Below are 22,424 nucleotides of genomic sequence, written 5' to 3'. Positions count from 1 at the left end.
TCCTACTATCTGCTGAGTCCACTGAGTGGGCATGTTTTGCTACTAGCAAAAATTTGGGAATTTGATGAACACAGTTAAGTGTTTTTTACTTTTGTATGTTTTCACTTTTTGTATTTTAATGTGTTTTGGAAGAGGGAGAAACCCAGTCTTATATATCACCGGACGTAATGTGAGAAACTCATATCAAAATAAGATAAGCCAACAAAGACCCTGGCCACAGATATAATGGCAGGACAAACTTTTGTACATAAAAGTTTAACATGCGATTCATTATCCAGACTAACAACCAAAACATTAATTATATACACTACAAACAATGATCATATTGAACTGAAACATCCTTTAATTTCCCCTACATTAAGAACATCCATTTTTTGTATAAACTGAGTAATCCAGAGAGGTTATTAACTTTAGATAATTTCCATTTGGATACAGTCATCTGTTAGGATTTAGGATAAAGTTAATTTCATCTATCAGTGTTAAGTTTTTAGTCTTATTCGAATAGTGACATTCAACATATTCACTATTATACATTACAACTACAACTGACATCATGGCGCAGCACGAAACTTGTCTTTTGAGAAATCTTCCAGATAAGTTTTAATTTCTCGTGATATTTAAAGTTCAGCTTTACTAACAGTAATAAACATTCGTTTTCTTGCAGCGCGTATAGTTTTGATAAAAAAATTTATTTTCAAAGTAATTAAAGTTTACTGTTTAAATTAATTTAAAATTCTTCTAGTCTGCCATTGACGACATATTTTCATCATGGTGGTCGTACACTCGAAAATACACAAAGTTCTTTCCAAAGATTGTTAATTGGCTCTGGTTCTCCTGAATTCTGGTGTGAAACCTCGAAGACTCGACGAGCTTCCACAGTGGTCCTATTTCATTAGTTAGTCCTAGGTTAACCTAAGTACTGATGGATTTTTTTGATCCACAGCTTGGTCCCGGTCCCTCCATATGCAAATCTTGATGTTGTTCGTGGGGTGAAATAAAAGGTAGTACATCAACTGGAATATAAAAACAACATTCTCCACTTTATACTTATGTATAGAGTTTTACTTACCGCATTATGCATTAACCAATCTTTAATACCTTCTAAGAAAAACAGAAGCAATCAATCGTATAAATAAATACAAATAAAACGGGCTTCTTTCGTTCGTAAATAAGTGGCCAGGCACGACCAACTGTTTAAGGCGCTCGATTTATAATATGACCCTCCGAATTCCCGTTATACAAAACATGCTCGCCCCTTCCAGCAGTAGGGGCGTTATAATGTTTCGGTCAATCCCACTATTCGTTGATAAAAGAGTAGCCCAAGTGTTGGCAGTGGCCGGTGATGACAGCTGCCTTCCCTCTAGTCTTACACTGCTAAATTAGGGACGGCTAATACAGATAGCCTTCGTGCAGCTTTGGGCAAAATTCAAAACAAACAAAACAAAAATAAGCAGACTTAAATGTTTGTACATATCTCACGTAGTACATATACTACAGTCAATATAGATAATTCAGTAACAAACAATTTGTAATTTATACTTACTATTCCGCAAAATCTTTGAGCTAAATCATTTGTTTGTTATGTTTATTTATAAATCTCTCCCTTTACACATTATAAATTATTTGTACCAGCATATTTGGCAAAATAGCTATGATTGATCAATACTTTTGTATCTACAACAATCCCTCCCAGTGTATTTAAAACGTTCCTAAACAACTAATCTGCCTCATTTTCTCTCTCTCTCTCTCTCCCCTGAACAAAAATTATGCATTTTGTTTGTTTTTGTTGCTTTGCATGCATATTTTTCTTAAGTTTTCCATTTTAGGTTTAAAATTAGAGGCCTGAAAAAAAATGTTACACGCGTATGAAGTTGAAAGAGAAATAGACAAATTAAAAAAAAGTGTGTGTGTATTGGAGTTTAACTTCTAAAGAATTATGAGGTCGTATAATGACGTTTCAGAGAAACTTTTGTATTTCATCATCAAGCCAACAGACGAGTTTCATTATTGAGAGAAAGGCCTCTTCGGCTGTGACTTGCGAAGAAAACAGTTCGATGAGAATGTTATATAGCACTATCTTTAAAATAATAATAAATATCAAATACAAACACTGATAATCTGGAATTTATTACATTAATGACAACAAAGAGGAGTTGATATCATTTAGTGTTAGGCGATCATTGAAAATGGAGACGCTTTTTTTAAATAAAGAATTTGTAATCTGTGGTTTTGAGGACTTGCTAAATATTTTGTACCCGCATTAAGCTCACTAAAACGAATTTGTTATATTTTATCATCACACGAAAATTAGCAAGTAAAATAAGATCAAGCAAAAAGGCCAGGTAGTTAAGACATTGGACTCGTAATCCGAGAGTCGCGGGTTCGAATCCCCGTCGCCAAACATGCTCGCCCTTTCAGCCATTGGTAGAAGAGTAGCTCAAGAATTGGCAGTGGGAGGTGATGACTAGCTGCCTTCCCTCTGGTCTTACACTGCTAAATTAGGGACGACTAGCGCGAAATTCAAAACAAACCAACCAAAAAGTTACATGTCATCTCAAAATGCCCACTAGTTCTTATCACACCTTTCGTTGGTAAACAAAATTTTAAAATCATATATCAAATTCTCAAAATAATCAAAACATTACCTAGAAATTAAGCTAGTAATTACATCAAGAGAAAGAATTACAAAAATATGTTTACAACTAAAGACACACTACCCATTCATATACGCTCATGGATCACATATAAATACACTTGTGGTAGCTCTAGAGCTAACTATATTGGTAAAACTACACTTCATCTAAAAATATGTGCAGGAAATTATGCGTAGTGGTTGTTGAAAGATTTGAAGAATGCTGGAGGTAGATATATCTGTAGTTAATTTCTCAGTGGTTTAACGTATAACATTTTTCTTGCTACAAATATGTGCACTCGAGTTTATGAGAATTTCAGCTAGAAGCAGAAGCAAGCTAAATAGTCCATCGAAGTTTGTTACTCGATTGCACAATGAAAATAAGCACCTCTCACTCCTGTAAAACTTTAAAATTCTTGTCTCCAGAACCATAGACAACGAACTATTAAAAGAAAGCCACCCAGTTTTCAATAATCACCCGTTAACTCTTTCCTGTTTTTAATGTAATCAATTCCAGATTCTTGGTGAGTTTTTTTTTATATATTTGTTATTAATTTAAAAGATACAGAGTTATACCTAAACATTTTTCTATAATAGTTTCTCTTATCAATGTTACTTACTAAACATGTAGATATTGCACATTTCATCGTAAATCATATTATATTGTTACCTTTTAAATGTGTTATTTCTAAACATCCGATTGAATGCTAGAAGGAAGAGATCGAATGCGCATGATCCTCTCAGTTTGAATCTAAAATCTGACAAGGGAAGTTTGTGCGTTTCTCTACGGTCCGGTATGGCCAAGCGTGTTAAGGCGTTCGACTCGTAATCCGAGAGTCGCGGGTTCGAATCCCGATCGCACCAAACACGCTCGCCCTTTCAACCGTGGGGGCATTATAATATGACGGTCAATCCCACTATTCGTTGGTAAAAGAGTAGCCCAAGAGTTGGCGGTGGGTGGTGATGACTAACTGCCTTCCCTTTAGTCTTACACTGCTAAATTAGGGACGGTTAGCGCAGATGGCCCTCGTGTAGCTTTGTGCTTAATTCAAAAACAAACTGTAGTTGAAATATTACGAATTAACTTTTTCCCCTCAAGATAACAGCACTGATGATGACATTTATGGAACTTTCCTCATGAAAAAGATGTTTTGATTAAAAATATATATTAGTTGTATTATTTTAAAAAATATATCATAACGTGCGACATATTACAGTGGTTTATTTCAAAGTAGCTGAACGAAAATTATGTAAATTCATGATTATTGAAGATAATCTTGAGATAAAAAGTTACTTTCCTTATATGTTATTGAAAGAAACATAAAAAGGCCCATAACCGCAAAACACAAAATGTGAAAGCGCAAATTTGCATTTATTTCTGCATTAACTCAAAAAAAATTGTCAAGCTAAATTTGGTGGACATAGATCAACAGGAGGCGCAGTGATGCTAAAAGAACGAGAAAACGCCCATAAAAAATTGCTAAACTGAAAATTTTGTATGTATTCCCACAGAGACGAATTTTGATGAAAACCGACCAACATCCTTCGAATTAGTTACATGGACATACAACAGATAGCAATATTACATTTATATAGATTTGTAGTATTTATGATTTAAATTCGTGTCCTCCAGTTTGAAGACTCGTATCTTCAAAAACCGGGTTTCGATACTCGTGATAGATACAGCTGGCTCACTGTGTATATTTGCACTTAATAACAAATAAACAAATAGAATCCTTCCAGAATGAGAAGATAATGGGGTAGCAAAATCACATGGATAGGCCTAAAGACAAAAGGCATTGAACACTGAAACACTGTCAACAATTAACACTGACAATTAACGACGTACCAAGTCTAAGGCAGTTAAAAAATAAATACGGTTAGACCGAAAAAAACGGCTAATAAACAAAGCAATGGACCGAAGCTTAACAAAGTAAAGGTAATTGAACACTGAACATACTTTCAATAATTATAAGCTTAAAAAAGGCGAAAAACGAAGCAAAGGATCTAAGATTAATAAAATAAACGGCAAGTGAACAGTGAACATGCTCTCAACACTGGACTTAATGACAAACCAAGTCTCGTGCAGTTAAAACATACATACGGTGAGGCCTATTTAAAAAAAATGCAATTAAAACGCGTTAATGGATTTAGGTTTAATAAAATCAGAGGTTCGTGAACACATAAGTGAAAATCAAGATTTTACATTGTATATCAATAATGATTATTAATGCCTAACAATTATATCCAAATCAGTAATAAACAAGGGTTCACCTGTGTCAATAAAACTATCGTTCTTGCATCACAAATTTTGCCGTGAATTTCAAATTGTCATATCGATGCTATTATATAAAAATCTTCAATGTCTTATAACGCTTGGCATCATTTTAAAAGCACTTTTAATACGCTTTTTATCACCATTCTTTTCGTCGCATCTTGTATCTTCTCAACGATGCAACCCGGTTTGGGATAACAAGGAACCTATTGGTCTACCTTGGCTGTTCTATCCTCTAAACTAGAACTATTAATAAACAAAATCTTGAAGTAAGCCCGAAGTATTTGGTGAAACACGTCGAAGTACAGAGAATCAATAACACTAACTGACATTTCTTCTTCTCTTCTTGTCCTTAAATACAAACATTAGAAAATGAGTGTTTATTACTAATTATTTTTATGCATTCGCTGTATGCATATACATTATACTTAGAGTTGTTTAGGACAGTTTATCTTATTATTATTATTATAAAAGCCTTTCGCATTAAAACATTGAAAGTAACTAATTACGTGAAAGTTTGTGGACACATTAACCTGGTGCTAAATTTAAGATGTATAAACACTTAACTCTGTAAAAACAAATGTTCAAGTTTACCATAAATACAATTCCGATGAAAAAGCTGAGGAACTGGAATGGCATTGCAACTTCGTGATACCACAAGTTCTGGTCCGCGTGAGCATGCCACAAAGACATCAATACCGTGTTTTCCGCAAATATCACAACGTAATAAACGGTGAAACGGAAGCGTGTGGTGTTGTCTACCAGGTTAACGTAACAGAAAATGAACTGAAATCCAAGAACTATATTGTATATGAGTTCTTCATACCTGGATAGTTGAATAAAATACTCATTTAGCTGTCATACACAAAATATAACATATAAAATACGCATTTAGCTGTCATACACAAAATATAACATAAAAAATACGCATTTAGCTGTCATACACAAAATATAACATAAAAAATACGCATTTAGCTGTCATACACAAAATATAACATAAAAAATACGCATTTAGGTGTCATACACAAAATATAACATAAAAAATACGCATTTAGCTGTCATACACAAAATATAACAAAAAATACGCATTTAGCTGTCATACACAAAATATATCATGCATGTTGAAAAGTTTATTCGTCAACGTATTTAGTGTTTTTAAACAATAACTGAATAAAACAGCTAATTAGGATCAATGAAATTCGATTTTGAGTTTAGTTAGGTACATTTTAATTGAATGACACAAGCAACCAAAAGTAGCAACAGAAAAACGATTTTACATAAAAAAAAGTACGGCAGCATTTGTTTAAGTACTCAGTAGACTTAATTACTCTTGTATACTAATTGTTGAAATCTATTAATCTTTATATGTAATCGTGTTTAGCCTTGATTATATGTAATTTACCATTACTTTAAACGTACCCTATTGATATATTTAAAACATCTTGTAGCAACCAGCAGTGTGCTTGGAACCATATTCTTCGTGCAATCCTATTTCTTTTTCCTTACCCTAACTTTAACTAGCTACAAAATTTGTTTAAAATCTGTTGGTTCGATCAAATGTTAATTATCAGCTGTGCTTAATTTCTAAAAGGTGTGAGATACTTTCTTCTTTCTTTCTCTCTCTCTCTCGAAAAGCCGAAATACCATAATGTTAAGTCTGCTAGCGGTTGCAAAGTGAATTCACTTAACCAAGTGCATTTCTCACCACTATTTTCATCACAAACAGTATTTTCAGTAACACTTGAAGCGTTACTTTCTTAAATAACTCGCACACATGTATTACATTAGCAACTAACAAGTTTGTTAGTTTTTCTTCTTAATCAAGAATAATGTGAAGTGAGTGTGTATTAGAAATATGAAGCTGCCTCTCACCAAAACATTATCCATGTTTTGTTTAAGACAGCTGTCCATAAGACAGGGGCAAGTGTACTTATATGAAAGCTTGTGAATACTTTGACCTGATGTTAATACTAAAATACCAGAATCACTTGATTCTGTAAAAGCGCGTAAATCGACTACATCAACCAGTTGCACTACTGAACATTACTTAACAGTTAATAACTGAAATATATATTTTATTGGTGTGTCTAACTTAAAACTTTTTTTCTGAAATATTTTAAGAAAAGCTATGAAAACGAAATATAAATACTTTGTATTACAGAAGTTAGTTTTCATTGTCTTGATCCAAACTACCATGCATGACCAGTGGATTCCACAAAATATACCAAGAGATTTGGGGCTGTGAGAGGCAAAAAGGGCGAGAGCAACCATCCGCGAGGCAATAATGAAAAAGCGCCATATAAACATCACAACCATACCACAAAATGTCAAGTTCTTCTTTTCTCTGTTTGAAATACGCAGAGCAATTTGAAAAGACACTAAGGACGAAGATAGGGACACCAAAGAAAGAAAAACTGATATCCAAGTTATGATATCTAAAAATGAAGAAACAAAAAAGATAAAAAATTATCGTACGAGTAATATATTTGAAAGGTTAAATTAAATTTAAACAGTCAGAATCACTTTATAGTATAAAGTTTATTCACATAGTCATGTGAAAAAGTTAGGACACCCTATGAAAGCCTGTGTATCTTTGTAACATTTTTGGATATATAGATATTTAATCTCAATTTCAACAATACTGAAAGATTATAGGAATATGACTAAACAATTAAAACTGAAGAAAAGACTTTAGGATCTTCTGTAAATGTAATTCTACAAAAATGCATATTCTAACTGAGGAAAAAGTTAGGACACCCTACCCTCTAATAGCTAGTGTTACCCTCTTTGGCTGAAATAACTGCAGTGAGACGCTTCTTATAGCCATCTACCAGTCTCTGGCATCGGTCTGAAGAAAATTTGCCCCACTCCTCAATGCAGAACTCTTTCAGCTGTGAAATGTTAGAGAGGTTTCTTGCATGTACAGCAAGTTTCAAGTCACCCCACAGCATCTCAATGAAATTAAGATCTGGGCTTTGACTCAGCCATTCCAGAACTCTCCATTTCTTAGTTTTCAGCCAGTCATTGGTGGATTTACTGATATGTTTTGGGTCATTGTTGTGTTGCAGGGTCCAGGTCCGCTTCAGCTTTACTTTTCTTACAGATGGTCTCACATGATCCTCAAGCACCCTCTGATACACGGTAGAATTCATGGTGGATTCTATGATTGTGAGCTGTCCAGGTCCTGCTGCAGCAAAGCAGCCCCCAACCATGACACTTCCACCTCCATGCTTCACAGTTGGTATGAGGTTCTTTTCCTGGAATGCTGTATTTGGTTTACGCCAAACATGTCCTCTGTTCTGGTGTCCAAATAATTCAATTTTGGACTCATCTGTCCAAAGAACATTATTCGAGAAGTTCTGGTCTTTGTCTACATTCTCTCTGGCAAACTTCAGTCTGGCCTTGATGTTTCTCTTAGAGAGCAAAGGTTTCCACCTTGCACACCTCCCATGCAAGTTAAACTTGTGCATTCTCTTTCTGATTGTAGAGGCATGCACTTTCACATCAACAGTAGCCAGAGCCTGCTGTAGGTCCCGTGATGACATGTTAGGGTGTTTGGAGACCTCTTTTAGCATCTTGCAGTCTGCTCTCGGGGTGAACGTGCTTGAACGACCAGACCTGGGCATATTGGCAGTTGTTTTGAAAGCCCTCCACTTGTTGACTATTTTTGGACAATGGAATGGCTGATTTCAAAATCTTTTGGGATCTTTTTAAATCCCTTACTAGACTCATAAGCTGCTATAATTTTCTTTCTGAAGGCCTCAGACAGCTCTCACCATGGTGCTCACTCTCACCTCAACAGTCAGGAGCACACCAAACTAAATGTCTGAGGTTTAAATAGGGCAAGCCTCATTCAAAATGCTGAGTAACGATCTTCTAATCATGTGCACTTGGTGTGATATACCTGTGTGTGAGTTGAGCCATTTTAAGTGGGAATAAATGTGGGGTGTCCTAACTTTTTCCTCAGTTAGAATATGCATTTTTGTAGAATTACATTTACAGAAGATCTTGAAATGTCTTTTCTTCAGTTTTAATTGTTTAGTTATATTCCTATAATCTCTCAGTATTTTAAATATTGAGATTAAATATCTATATATCCAAAAATATTTCAAAAATACACAGGCTTTCATAGGGTGTCCTAACTTTTTCACATGACTGTATATGCAAGTTTATACATCAAAAACTAAACAGATTCAAGTAACTTTACATTTTTCTTTGATGGAATTTGCCGATAACACAGATCTGCGAATTTAACCTTCTTAAAAGTTCTTTTGGTTTTCAGTAACAGATTTTCCATAATTCAGCTACACAGGTTTTGAAAATAATATTCATTTCTATCACGTTAAGATTTTTTTTTACAAATCGGAAAGATTAGAAATCAAGTTATTACTTTGTTTACCACAATGAATAATTTTCATTATTATGTTTATTAACAAAAATACAAACAAACTGAACAAAAGGAAAGAACATTGATACCAAACGAATATTATTCGTCCCGATTGCTTGTATAATTCACATATTTTAGTCTCAAAACGAGGAGTTGTGGTTTTTTATGTGTTGCGTTATGACGTCTTGTGGAAAAATCTATATGTAATGGACAAAAATGGATATCATTTTCGGCTTCAGCATACAGGAATTAGAGCAGAACATGTAAAAATTAAGAAAATAAAACCATCCCAAGCCTGTGTAATTTACATAAATAAAGTATAAAATAAATTGCAGATGGGTAGAAAACGGTTTTATGGCGTGAAAAACAATTTTTTAAAACGCATACTTGTCCAGTTCATCTGCTGAAGGTATGGGCTTCGGGCCAAGATATACAACTGAAGAACCAACTGTGGAGCAGATTCCAAGTAACATTCGAACAAACGTAACATCGTTGCGTCTTGTTGTTCATAAGCCATTTCTTCGTAATATTGATTATAACGTTCCTTTTGCTTCGTGGTATCTCTGCAAAACCGAATTTTTATCCCATAGACAAGAACTTCAAAATACCTAAAAGTAATCATTAAAGCAAGTTCATGTATGAATACTATCAGTGACTGCCAGATTACTAAAATTTACACAGTAGAAAAAGAACAAGTTACGAACGAAGTATTTCAAAAATTCCATACATAAGGAATAGCTTCGCAAAAATTACTCGTAAGAGCTCATACAAACATATACGTGTACAAGAGTGTGTGTGTGTTTTTATTATAACAAAGCCACATCGGGCTATCTGCTGAGCTTTCCAAAGGAAATCGAACCCTTGATTTTAGCGTTGTAAATCCGTAGAATTGCCGCTGTACTAGCGCGGGGCACTTGTACAAGAAAATCGATAGTTACGCATACAAACATATACAAGGGCATCGATAGTTAATATGGCAATTAAAAGTAATAACGTAAAAAAAAATGCATTTTCAAAAGATCTTGCGATATAAGACAGTATTACATGTACATGATGTCCGAAAATTCAGTCGTTCTTGTGACGTTTTGGAAACGAACATTGCTCTTCTGGTTTCTTTGCCTCCCCCCCCCTTTTTTTTAAACAAAATCACAAGCAGTTGATAAAAGTGCAGAGATTAATTACGGCTCACAGAATGGATCAGAATTTTATTTTATTACAAAGTTTCATCTCCATCTCTTGACCGATTTGAGATTTAATTATAGCCCAGGCTACTGAGATTTTATCTTGTTTTTAAATGTATCGATCTTGAGAGCTGACATTTTAAAAGCATTCTGTAAACATAAACAGTTATTTAGCTTGTGGTAACATAACTTTTAGGGCACGCTGTATATATATGTGTCTCTTTATATATATATATTACATATGTTTTAATGAAGTTAAATATTAAAATAACAAACAAGGACTGCGTTAAAAACAGCAAATCCAAACCTCTAATTAATTATATTAGTTTGTTATTTTAACTCAAAAACAAATTAAACAAAAAACGCTGCATCAACTGAAAAGATCTCGGGGCACAAGCTATAATGTGAGATTATAAAATATACCCTAGGTTTTGAAGGTGACTGAGAAAGTAGGGTTCACACTGTGGTGGGGATACACTATCTATCAGTCTTAACCTCCATTTGCCAGTCTCACACAAAAAATAAAGAATAGCAATAAATATAGAATTAGAGATGGGAATTAGGAAAGCGAGATGTGGGTGCTCAAGACCAAAACGTCCCACATGTATACCACCCTGTAGACCATTGTGGGAATGTTACTTCTCTCCCAAAGTAAAGAATTAATCGAAATAAAAACAAACAATAATGAGGAACTAACATATTACCATTAGGGGGTAAGAAAGATGAAACCTTACCTCTTAATGTTAACATTTCAGCCTCCAATAGGATAGAAAGGCACTAACTGACAGCACAGCAAACGAACTATACCAACATGAAGCGTCCCATCCAGCTGGCCAAACAAAGGAGTATAACTCCAAACAACCACCCATTCACGAAATCTACTGTGACTATCATGCTCTAAACAACCCTTTATATGCGTTAAGGTGCACATCCGCCTAAAGTAGTGACAAGTTGTTAAGTTATCTTATTCCTGACTAAAAATAGTTATTATAAATTTTAAGGAACATTTCTCTATGTTTTATTTCTTTATATTTATTTAATACGTTCTTTTATTTGTTACAGAATAATTTAACAATTTTATTTAAAATTTCTTTATTAAATTCATTAACTATTAATTTTTGTATCAGTGTTTCAACATTACTCATAAAATATTGTAATTTATTACAAATTTTACAATATTTGAATAACTGCGAAGTTATAATACTTATAACAGAAATATATTGTATATTACTATTATAAAAGGGTAAACCATAAATTGGAAAGGCAAAATATTTCTTTTTATTACAAATATTTACATTAATATCCTTCTCAAATGCCCCCCAGTGGCTCAGCGGTATGTCTGCGGACCTCCAACGCTAAAAACCGGGTTTCGATACCCGTGGTAGGCAGAGCAAAGATAGCCAATTGTGTAGCTTCGCACTTAATTCAAAACAATAATCTTATCAATTATTTTAATTTCTAAATCTAAATAATGTGCTTCTGTTGAGGATACTGAAGTATTTTCAGCTTTTAATTCTGCTGGATAAATACCATTAATAACATCGGCCCAGCATGGCCAAGCGCGTTAAGGCGTTCAACTCGTAATCCGAGGGTCGCGGGTTCGAATCCCAGTCGCACCAAACATGCTTGCCCTTTCAGCCGTGGGGGCGTTATAAAGTGACGGTCAATCCCACTATTCGTTGGTAAAAGAGTAGCTCAAGAGTTGGCGGTGGGTGGTGATGACTAGCTGCCTTCCCTCTAGTCTTGCACTGCTAAATTAGGAATGGCTAGCGCAGATAGCCCTCGAGTAGCTTTACGCGAAATTCAAAATAAACAAACAAATTAATAACATTATTTATATCAGGATTATTTATACTGATTAAATCGTTTATTTATCTACAAGTTAAGGTAGAAATATTTGGGTGTTTTTTTTAGTTTCAATAAATATATTCTCATAACAGTAAAGATATAAATTTGTTATACAAGTAGAATAGTTAGCTCCCATTGGAACTCCTATTACTTGTTTAAAAACCTGTTTATTGACAAAATATATAATTATTATAAATACGGAAACTTAATGTATCTTATGTTTTTGGAGCTATTTGTTTTTCAGTTCTGTAAAAGGGTAACAAAACTGTTTTGTTAATGAATTTAAAACAAAGATTAAACCTTTCAATGGAATTCTGGTGTACAATGTGTACAATGTTTGGATATTATTTATTTCTACACGCTTTTTAGATATTTTAAAATAAATTGATTTTTTATTATCCAAAACGTACGATTTTTATTATTAACACTTACATATTTTTATTTTATCAATTAAAATATTGAATAATTTATTTAATAATATAGTCGGTTGTTTGATAATTATTTTAATTAAACTGGAAATAAATTTAAATTTAATTGGAGATTTATGCAATTTGAGAATAGCATAAAGAAAATGTAAATCTATATAAGGGTTTTGTTTAGAATAAAGTTTATTATAAGGTTTAATGAAATTATTAATTACTGTATTTTTGGATTGGTTAATGAGTTTAAATGTTTGTGTACTATTGATTTCATTTATCGTAATTAATGCACAAAACTTTTTGCAAATGATACCAATATTACAGTTAGTCTTATCAATAAGAACTATATCATTTTCTCTTGCAATTCTTGGAAAAAACTTTAACTGACGAAACAACAAATCTGTGTGAAATCTTTTCAGTTTATGCAGTATTTTTGTTTAGCTTGTTTCGGGTTGTTTTTGAGTTTAAATAACAAACATATATATATTAATATTACACACACACGTTTCCCCACAATTCAATGAAGTATTTGAATTACACTGGAAGATAACAGTTTTGTAACTTTGCTCCTTAGCCTTTTTTTATAATTAATCAGAAGAAATGAACATTTATTGTTTACATATAAATATATATGTGCATAAAAAGTACCTTAAAAGGGGTCCCAACTGCAAAAGAAGGAAAAAGAATCTTACGACCCACTGAGTTGGTGTAGCTGGTGCCTTCTTGATGCTTTCATCTTGAAGATACCAGCGTAAACTGAAACAAGTCATTGTTAGTGAAGGCCCAACAATGAAAGCAACAGTTAGTCCAAAATACCAAATATTACCATCCTTTAAGTGAAAACAGCTCACAAAAATGTCGCTCCCGATGTCCAGCAAGAAACTAGCGATGCAAAAGACAAGAAGGCCAATTTCGAGCAGGGTCACTTCGTACTCGCAGATTTTTGTGGACGGTCCCTTGAGGAAACTTGCATCCATCTCATTGATCGTTTCAGATTTTTCAGATTTGTCATCACACACGTTTTGAGATGTATCCATTTTGTTAAGTACTTAACACGGATGATCGAAATAGAAAATATCTTTCTCGGACAGATTGTTTTTGTTAACATCAATCATGGAGGGTAAAGAAACCTGCCCTCCTGGCAGTAGTAAACGGCGTTTCGCAACTTCTAGAGTGTAGTAGATTTGCCTGTAAAATAAATACCAAAGTCTAACATGGCATGAAACATAAAATGAATTAAGTGTCTGTACAACTGAAATAATAAACAACAGTAAATTTATATGAGCGTTTTTTTGTTTGTTTTTAATAATATTACAACAAAAAATATGCATACCATGTAGATAACTCTAAAATAATTCACTACAGTGCGTAACCAGTCGTATTCAACACGGGTAAGTTGAAGACAAATCCAATAAAACATGATAAATGTATTTTGCACAAGTTTAGTAGAAACCTAATTCAAGTATATAAAACCAAGATTTGTCTTTACTTTTATCTTCTTTTAATCTTTAAGCGGAATATCTTAAAGTTTTCGCATTATATCACCTAGGCAACAAGTTAATCTTTCTTGTTCGACCTAAAGCGCGGGAAAGTTCTTGGTTTCACTTTCACTGTTTACATCTGTCATCATAAGCTGTTAAGTTTCAGAGTTTGCATTATATTAGGTATGAAGTGTTGATAGGAGAACATTGGTTTCACCGTTATTCGATATTTAAACTTTATTACTGTTATTTTATGTTAACATTCCTTTTTTTTTTGTTCACAGGAGGAACACGGGCCAGCAAAAACTTTCACTAAAGTCCTCATCATCAGTCTTTCTGGGTGTGTCCCCCTCCCCTCAGTGTCATGTACGAGGACTTACAACGATAGAAACTAGGTTTCGATACCCTTCGTGAGCAGAGTATAGATAGCTCATTGTGTAGGTTTGTGGTCAACTACAAACGAAGTTCTGAAGATTTATAACGCTAAGAACTGCGTTTCGATACCCACGGTAAATAGCACAGATATTCCATTGCATAGTTTTGTGCGAAACGTAACTTTTTTCGAGATATACTTCTTGCAGTTCGTGAAGAAATTTACCTCAAATTCCGAAATCTTCCGTTATTAGCGCTTCTAACTTTTCTACTCTGCTGTTAATGTGTGAGATACAATACTTTAATCAAAATATAAGTTATTTAAGTTGATCTAAGTCCGCCTAAAATATAGTCCTTTAATTAAATTCCAAAAGTATTATTTTAAAAATCATTAAAGGTAATTCAATAGTAATCGAGAACAACAAAAAATAATACTTAGAAAAAAACGAATTATATCCTGAATAACAAGTCTAAACCTCTACTTATTTTTCAAGAATCTCTTCTTTTTTTTTAATTTCGCTCAAAGCCACTCAAGGGCTATCTGCGCTAGCCGTCCCTAATCTAGCAGTGTAAGAGTAGAGGGAAGGCAGCTAGTCATCACCACCCACCGCCAACTCTTGGACTACTCTTTACCAACGAATAGTGGGATTGACCGTCACATTATAACGCCTCCACGGCTGAAAGGGCGAGCATGTTTGGTGCAACCGGGATTCGAAACCGCGACCCTCAGATTACGAGTCAAGAGTGTTAAGTACGTAGTTACATGGTCTTCTTAAAGTACACAATATAAGATACCTACTTCGTCGTATTCTCTTAACTTACGAATTCACACTTACAAAATAGTCGAGTCTCTGACCCAAGTTTTCTACACAAACGTAAATTATGCTTAACAAAAAAAAATCAACAAACTTCATGTAGAAGTTTCAACGTTTTAATCCAAACATGTTCAGTCATGAAATCATTTTTCACCAAGTCACTGTCCAAGTAATATTACTCTTCGGTTCTCTTCCTTGTCTTATATTTACTGAACATCGTTGCAAAATGATCAAATTTAAACTTAACAACGCAAGCTATGATTTATGATTTCCACTGAACAACACACGATATACTGATTACGTATTTAGAGGTTTTGTAGAAAGACTTAATTAAATTTGCTATAGAAGGGAAATATAAAACTATTGTTTCTCAATGTCATTATATATAGATGAGTTCATAGTTTCCCCACAAGCACTAATCACAAAGCGACTCACACTAGCCTAGAAATTCTGTTCATACCGGCTATCACTGTAAGTAACCGAGCATTTAAAAAAAACCAAAAAAAAACATCAATTTCCAATGTTATAACCATTTGTAATTTACATATTCACATACCCAATATCTAATGTTCTGTGTTCTTCACATCAAAAAATTCTCCAAAACTATAATTTCAAACACAATTACAGATAATAACATTAAAAAACAGCAAATGTAATATTCTAGACAATATTAACTTACGCAAAGACGCCAATACCTGCTCTTACCCTACATTGTATTTTTCAAGACCTAAAAATAAAAAATGCAATACTCCGATACAAGATTAAGCAATAATTTATCACATAAATATCAAGATAACCACATTAATGGGGGTTGTCTACGAATGCAAGTGTCAGGATTGTACTCCTAAAACAGTCGCATGCATACATCTTGTATCTTTCAACCTAAACACCACACCGAAGTCCTGTTATCAAAAAGAAAACAAACTTCTATAAATATTAAATAAATATCCTGAATCTATGCAATATTTATTCATCATTAGTAATTTGTTACATGATTGATGCACTTAAAATAAGTCAGTGCTTACCTTGTGGCTGAATAGTTTACTTAGGGACTAACGACATCAGAATCAGGATTAATTATACAACAAACTCCAAAGAGTTTGGTTATAAGTAGTTATTCTAGCTGTAGTTTGATAAATACACTAATTTTTGTTTAAGATGTATTCGTTTTAAATGTAGTTTCATGTGCCATTAAGTAATAATAAATATCTCTGTATTTTAATTTAGTACTTTGTGTGTGTTTTTTCGAACTCGTGTGAGCGAGATTGTTTGTTTCTTTGTTTTTGAATTTCGCGCAAAGCTACACAAGGTCTATCTGCACTAGCCGTCCCTAATTTAGTAGTGTAAGGCCAGAGGGAAGGCAGCTAGTCACTACCATCCACCGCTAACTCTTGGGCTACTCTTTTACAAACGAATAATGAGATTGACCATTACATTATAACAACCCACGGCTAAAAGGACGTAAACGTTTGGTGCGACGGAGATTCGAACCCACGACCCTCAGACTATGAGTCGAACGCCTTAACCCAGCTGGCCAGGTAGGTGAGCGACATATTGTGAAAACTTATATGGGTGGATAATATTGGAAACGACTGAGAAGCACTGACTCAAAGTTATATACACTGCTGGCCAAAATCTTAAGGCCAATGAACATAAAGAAAAAATGCATTTTGCGTTGTTAGACTCAACCACTTATTTGAGTAGAGCTTCGAAAGATGACAAAAAGAAAAGGGAAAATAAAAATAAAAATTGTTTTTAGCATTTAATAGGGAAAATGTGAACACTATAAAATTAGCCTAAATACTAGCTGGTCAAAGTTTAAGAACATACTGAAATGAAGCGTTAATCGGTAAACACGTAACGAAATTTACACATTTGTGTTCAAGCATTAGCGTTGTCAACATCTCCCACTGACATCTTCTGCGTTACATTGGGTAAAAACATGGCAAAGGCTATTTTCATAGTGTTCACATTTTCCCTACTAAATGCTAAAAATGTTGTGTTTTTTTATTTTTCCTTTCCTTATTTTCATCTTTTGAAGCTCTACTCAAATAAGTGGTTGAGTCTAACACCGCAAAATGCATATTTTTTCTTTATGTTCATTAGCCTTAAGATTTTGGCCAGTAGTGTATTTTTAAATATAACTAACAGTAACTTGAAGTAGTAGAATGTTGTATCCAATGGTAATAAGTAAACTTGTGGAAAAATTGTAATGCATTTTTCTTGTTTTGCATCTGCCCGTATAGCAGTTTTATAAGTTTATTTATAATCTGGTATTGCTGACAAAAACTGACAGTAACTGGGGAATAACATCTCAAATAATTAGTAGTAAATACGGTGAAAAGAATAAATTATTTAAATCAACACAAGTTATGATAAAGAATTATTATTCAAACCTATTACACACAAAAGCACAGAAATGAGTTCGTTTTATTTATTTTGTTTATGGGGTAAATCTCTCTTCTTGCGGTAGCTTATTATCAAATAACTTCCAAATATTTGTGTCAAATCCTGTCAGTAGTATTGATAAACCCATACCAAGTTTAGGTTTAGAATGTAACAGTAAATTATGAGTTATATCTCTGCATAAATTACTCACACTTGGTTTATTTTAACAGTTGACGAGTTTTTTGTTGTTTTTTTATCAGTTATTATGTAAACAATAAAAACAGCATTTCATAATTATCTTATCAAATTCAGTTCAAAATATCGTCTGTTAGTTTTTGATTCAATAACAATGTGTGTTCGTGTATAATTTTATGCGTCACTGATAATTTTTTAGCTTTTTAAAGTTTCAACTTTATTAATGCTCAGCTAGTATTATATACATTTTTTACCTAATTATAAATTATTTATTATGAAAATAAATTACTGAAAATTAATATATTGCTTTCTTAAAAGTAGTAATAAAAACATCTCAGTAAGTTCATATTATTATTATCAAAATATAAAAAGTGACAAGTCACTTTCGTAAAACTTAAACTAAACTAAAAAACCTTGTCACCTGAACGAACACTTTCATAGGTTAAGCCTTCTTTCATTAAAGTTAAAATTCTTAAACTGGTATAACTACAACCAAGTTATTTGTATATATGATACCTAACAGGTTTAATTACAACCTGTACATTAGATAGATGTTCGTTTATCGATAGATACTATACTCACGGTGTTATACATACATATTTCCCAAATTGCGACTGAAAGTATTTAAGAACTATATCACCTGCTTCTAAGATACTCGGCTGAGGTCCTTTTACGTAGAAGTTGTGAAACAAAACACAGTACCACTCACTACCTTCTATCTTTACAAAGTTGCCAGAAACAAAATTACATAACTTTAAAAAAGGAAACCATATAGCAGTGAACTGTGATTCACCAACGATGATAAAACAGCCACGTGACCCGACATAGAGATTAAATAAACGTACGCCATGTGACCCTGCTAATAGTTTTATTAAACATTTTTCTAGTATTTGTTTTAAAAAAGGTATACGTGTAATGAACACAAAATATAACTGGAAACGTTCCTGAAGTAGCAATAAAGCGAAGAGTTGAGTGCCCAATTAAAAGAGTAACAAATTCGGTATTAGAAGGTCGTTTTTATTAGTATTATCATTTATTTTATACACCAGTATGTACAACAGAAATTAAATTATAATTTATCTACATTATTTTGTTGACATAAGCCACTTTTTGTTTCATAAATTGGTATTTTATTCAATATTATTTTAATAGTTGGAATACGAGAATAAAATTTCAATAGGCCTAACAAGTAACGATGTCAACGAATACCAAATCTTGTCCTCGTACACAGACTAATTGATTAATGTTAATATTTGAGTTCCATTCAACGACTGAAGCGCCTATATTTGTCAGCAGTTATTAAAAGTACGAGATGCCCGATGACACATAAATATCGTGTATTGACGAAAACTGCAAATTGTGACTTTCACACAAGTAGTCCTCAGAATAGCACTAGTTGTAAATATTTGACTGATGTTTCTTTTCAGTTATGAGAATATACGGGTTGGTGCAGGTAATTATAATCATTATCATAATCGAAATGATCTGTAAAAAAAAAAAAAGGTTTGTTTTGAATTCATAAACTAAATATAAAAACTTCAAATATTATAATTTGGCATAGATTTTAAAACATTAGTGTGGTTAATAATATCTGTTATGTAACTACAGTTTCTTTGCTTTTCACAATTAGCAAAATAAACTTTTATTTTTATGTTACTATATTCTGCATTTCTTCCGAGAACCTGCAATTCCATACTAAAACTGCGGTTTTATAAACTACTATAAATTATCGAAATTTAAATATAAGCACCACTCGGATGAAATAAAATTCTTATCTATAGCTAGATAAAGCTATAGTTAAGAATGAACACTTACTATCGCAGAAATAAAATTCTTAATTATAGCCAGATAAAGTTATAGTTAAGAATTTTATTGGTGCGATAGTAAGTGTTCATTCCATTGTCGGTTATATTGTCATGATGTCACATGTCTTTAAGAGTATGTGTACATTTTCTTTCTGTTTTTGCTTAAATTTAATTTTCATGCAAAATTCTATGGAATAAACCAAACTATGGAGAAAGACATATGCATGTTACAAATATATTAAGATGACAGATATGCTGAAACCTGTAAAACAAATGATCAAAGGCTCAATCACTATTAAATTAAATTTCTCAAATCCTGCCTAATCCTAGTTTATACGTATATATATATATATATATACATATTGGTATAAATTAAACAGTAATGTTTTACGATATGACTTTATAAAGACAGGATTACTTTTCATTTATTCAAATTTCTTTGTATAGATATCACATATAAAACAAATAGTTTGAATTCAGTCATATATAATTTGCAGAAAATCATATGGAACAATTTAGGTTTTCCCAACAATTATCCATAATTGATTAAAATAGTGGTTCGATTTATGAAATAATAAGTTCAAACTCCAGTTTTAAAACATTAATTTACATACCTTATTCTCATCCAATTAATAATCACATGTTCATTAACCTCACGTAGTGGCACAGCAGTTAGTCTGTAGACTTATAACACCAAAAACGAGTTCTGACTCTTATGATGGGCATACTACAGACAGCCCATTGAACAACTTTGCGCTTAACTACAAATAAAGAACAGCACGAGTTCCTAAAAGCATTTAGCGCGTCATCTAGTGTAATAATATTTTATTACACATTTTAAATTTGTTATAGTTTGTTATCTGGTATCTAGTCAAAAACAGAATATTAAAATATTAACTGCAGTTTTGATCTAAAAATTAATTTTTACTTCCTTTGCATTATTTATAAAGTCAATTTCCAACCTTATTTTCCACACAATTTTACATATGGTGTTGCTAACTGAATGCCCCTCAGTGGCTCAGTGGTATGTCTGCGGACTTACAACGCTAAAAACCGGGTTTTGATACCCGTGGTGGGCAGAGCACAGATAGCCCACTGTATAGCTTTGTGCTTGATTCAAAACAACAACAGCTAACTGAATATTAGTTTTACATGTTATAAAGCCCGAAGCTACACAATGAATTATCACTGCTGTACCTACCATGAATATTGAAACTTGGTTTTCAGCGGTGTGAGCACTCAGACTTACCATAGAGCCACTAGAGGGCCTGAATATTGGTAAAATGCAAACGATATAAAGGATAGGATGAGTAATGGCTAGTTGTTTTTTATTTCAGTGACACAGTATTACTTCCATTAGTGTACAAGGAGATTCTTTTGCAGAACGTTAGGACATTGGGTAATCCATTACTGGCATTGCAACTGGATGTGGCGAACCACATTTTCAACTTTATTTTTACATTTATGAGTATGTATATAAGACATTATTCCACTTCTCAAATAACTTAAAATAGTAATCATCGTTTTTGTGCACGAGTGCTTATAATAAGACATTGTCCTGTGTCACGAATAACTTAATATAATTACCTTCATTATGTTTTTGGTTGTGAACAAATGTATATAGTTATACAGCATTACCCTTAATGATCAAAAGTGATTCTTAGTATTTTCAATGAATGTTCAAATTTGCTCCAGTCTTACAACGTTGAGAATAAAACATTATCCTTCATTGTCTTTATGAATGATCATATAAGAAGAGAAGAGTCATCTTCATGATAATGCGCATGACTACATGAAGTATTGCCCGTTGAATTTCAGTAATCCAGGAAAAATACTCTTATATCCTAAATGTAATTAAATCATTTGAATGTGAAATTATGTAAAAAGTGGAAGAGCATGGAGATTTTCTGTATACATACATATATATTTCTCACTGAAAGTGTGAAACACAAAGATATGAAAAAGATGATAGATTTTTAAAACACAAATGCTGATATATTAAAAACTTATATGTTTAAAATATAAAACGTATGTGTGTTTGTATACCTGATATCTAAAGAATGTGACAAAATATAACATCAAAAAAATTGTCTTTATATATATATATATATATATATATATACAGATATTTGAAATGTGTTTTATCGTTGTAATTCTTTTTGGATTATTTAGTAAGAATAATGTAAACGCAGTCCATATGACGATACTGAATCAATACATTTCTTCAATAATGTTTGCTAAAGACTACATTCACTTGTAGGACTAACTTTAAAAACAAGCTTTAACAGAAAATCCAAAACTATTTTATCCCTAATATACTTATAATATTACTTCCAGAATGTCTTAATAAATTAATCAATAACAAATATGCTGACTAACTATCTAATTAACTGAACTACAGACACACTAACTTTTAATGCTCGATGCACAAAATGAAATTAAACTGATTAAATAATTAATTGACTTATTAATTCACAAGCTCACTGATTAACTCACTGATTTTGAAAGTTATATTTGGAATAACCAGTAATAGTTTGGATAGCACACGTGTACCAAGAAGAATGAAGTTATAAAAACTTATTTGTATTGCTTAGATCTTTCAATATGGAAATGGATATCATAATGT

The 22,424-nt window shown here is 32.7% G+C and overlaps 1 protein-coding gene across 7 annotated transcripts; it reads right to left on the bottom strand.

Annotated features, from left to right (window-relative positions):
* Positions 1–325: 325 nt before the first annotated feature.
* LOC143237798 (XK-related protein 6-like) lies at positions 326–20,560 on the bottom strand. 7 transcript variants are annotated; one of them, XR_013020278.1, is made up of 7 exons: positions 18,576–18,714; positions 13,391–13,930; positions 9,682–9,902; positions 7,057–7,342; positions 5,502–5,733; positions 4,907–5,258; positions 326–1,013 (listed from the first exon to the last, which is right to left on the bottom strand). XR_013020278.1 is itself a non-coding variant. In XM_076477395.1 (7 exons), exons 3-7 carry the CDS (start codon positions 13,777–13,779, stop codon positions 903–905), a joined length of 1,239 nt encoding a protein of 412 aa, XP_076333510.1. In that variant the 5' UTR covers positions 13,780–13,930; positions 15,967–16,013; positions 18,576–18,710; the 3' UTR covers positions 326–902. The 7 variants fall into 7 exon arrangements, 6 of the variants coding, with proteins under 6 accessions (XP_076333510.1, XP_076333508.1, XP_076333512.1 ...); XM_076477395.1 differs by lacking the exon at positions 4,907–5,258 and adding an exon at positions 15,967–16,013 and having other exon boundaries at positions 18,576–18,710; XM_076477393.1 differs by lacking the exons at positions 4,907–5,258; positions 18,576–18,714 and adding an exon at positions 20,413–20,560.
* Between the last annotated feature and the right edge of the window lie 1,864 nt (positions 20,561–22,424).

The sequence above is a fragment of the Tachypleus tridentatus genome, chromosome 13 (genome assembly GCF_004210375.1).
Source record: "Tachypleus tridentatus isolate NWPU-2018 chromosome 13, ASM421037v1, whole genome shotgun sequence".
NCBI lineage: Eukaryota > Metazoa > Arthropoda > Merostomata > Xiphosura > Limulidae > Tachypleus > Tachypleus tridentatus.
This window is presented reverse-complemented; position numbering and strand designations above follow the sequence as displayed.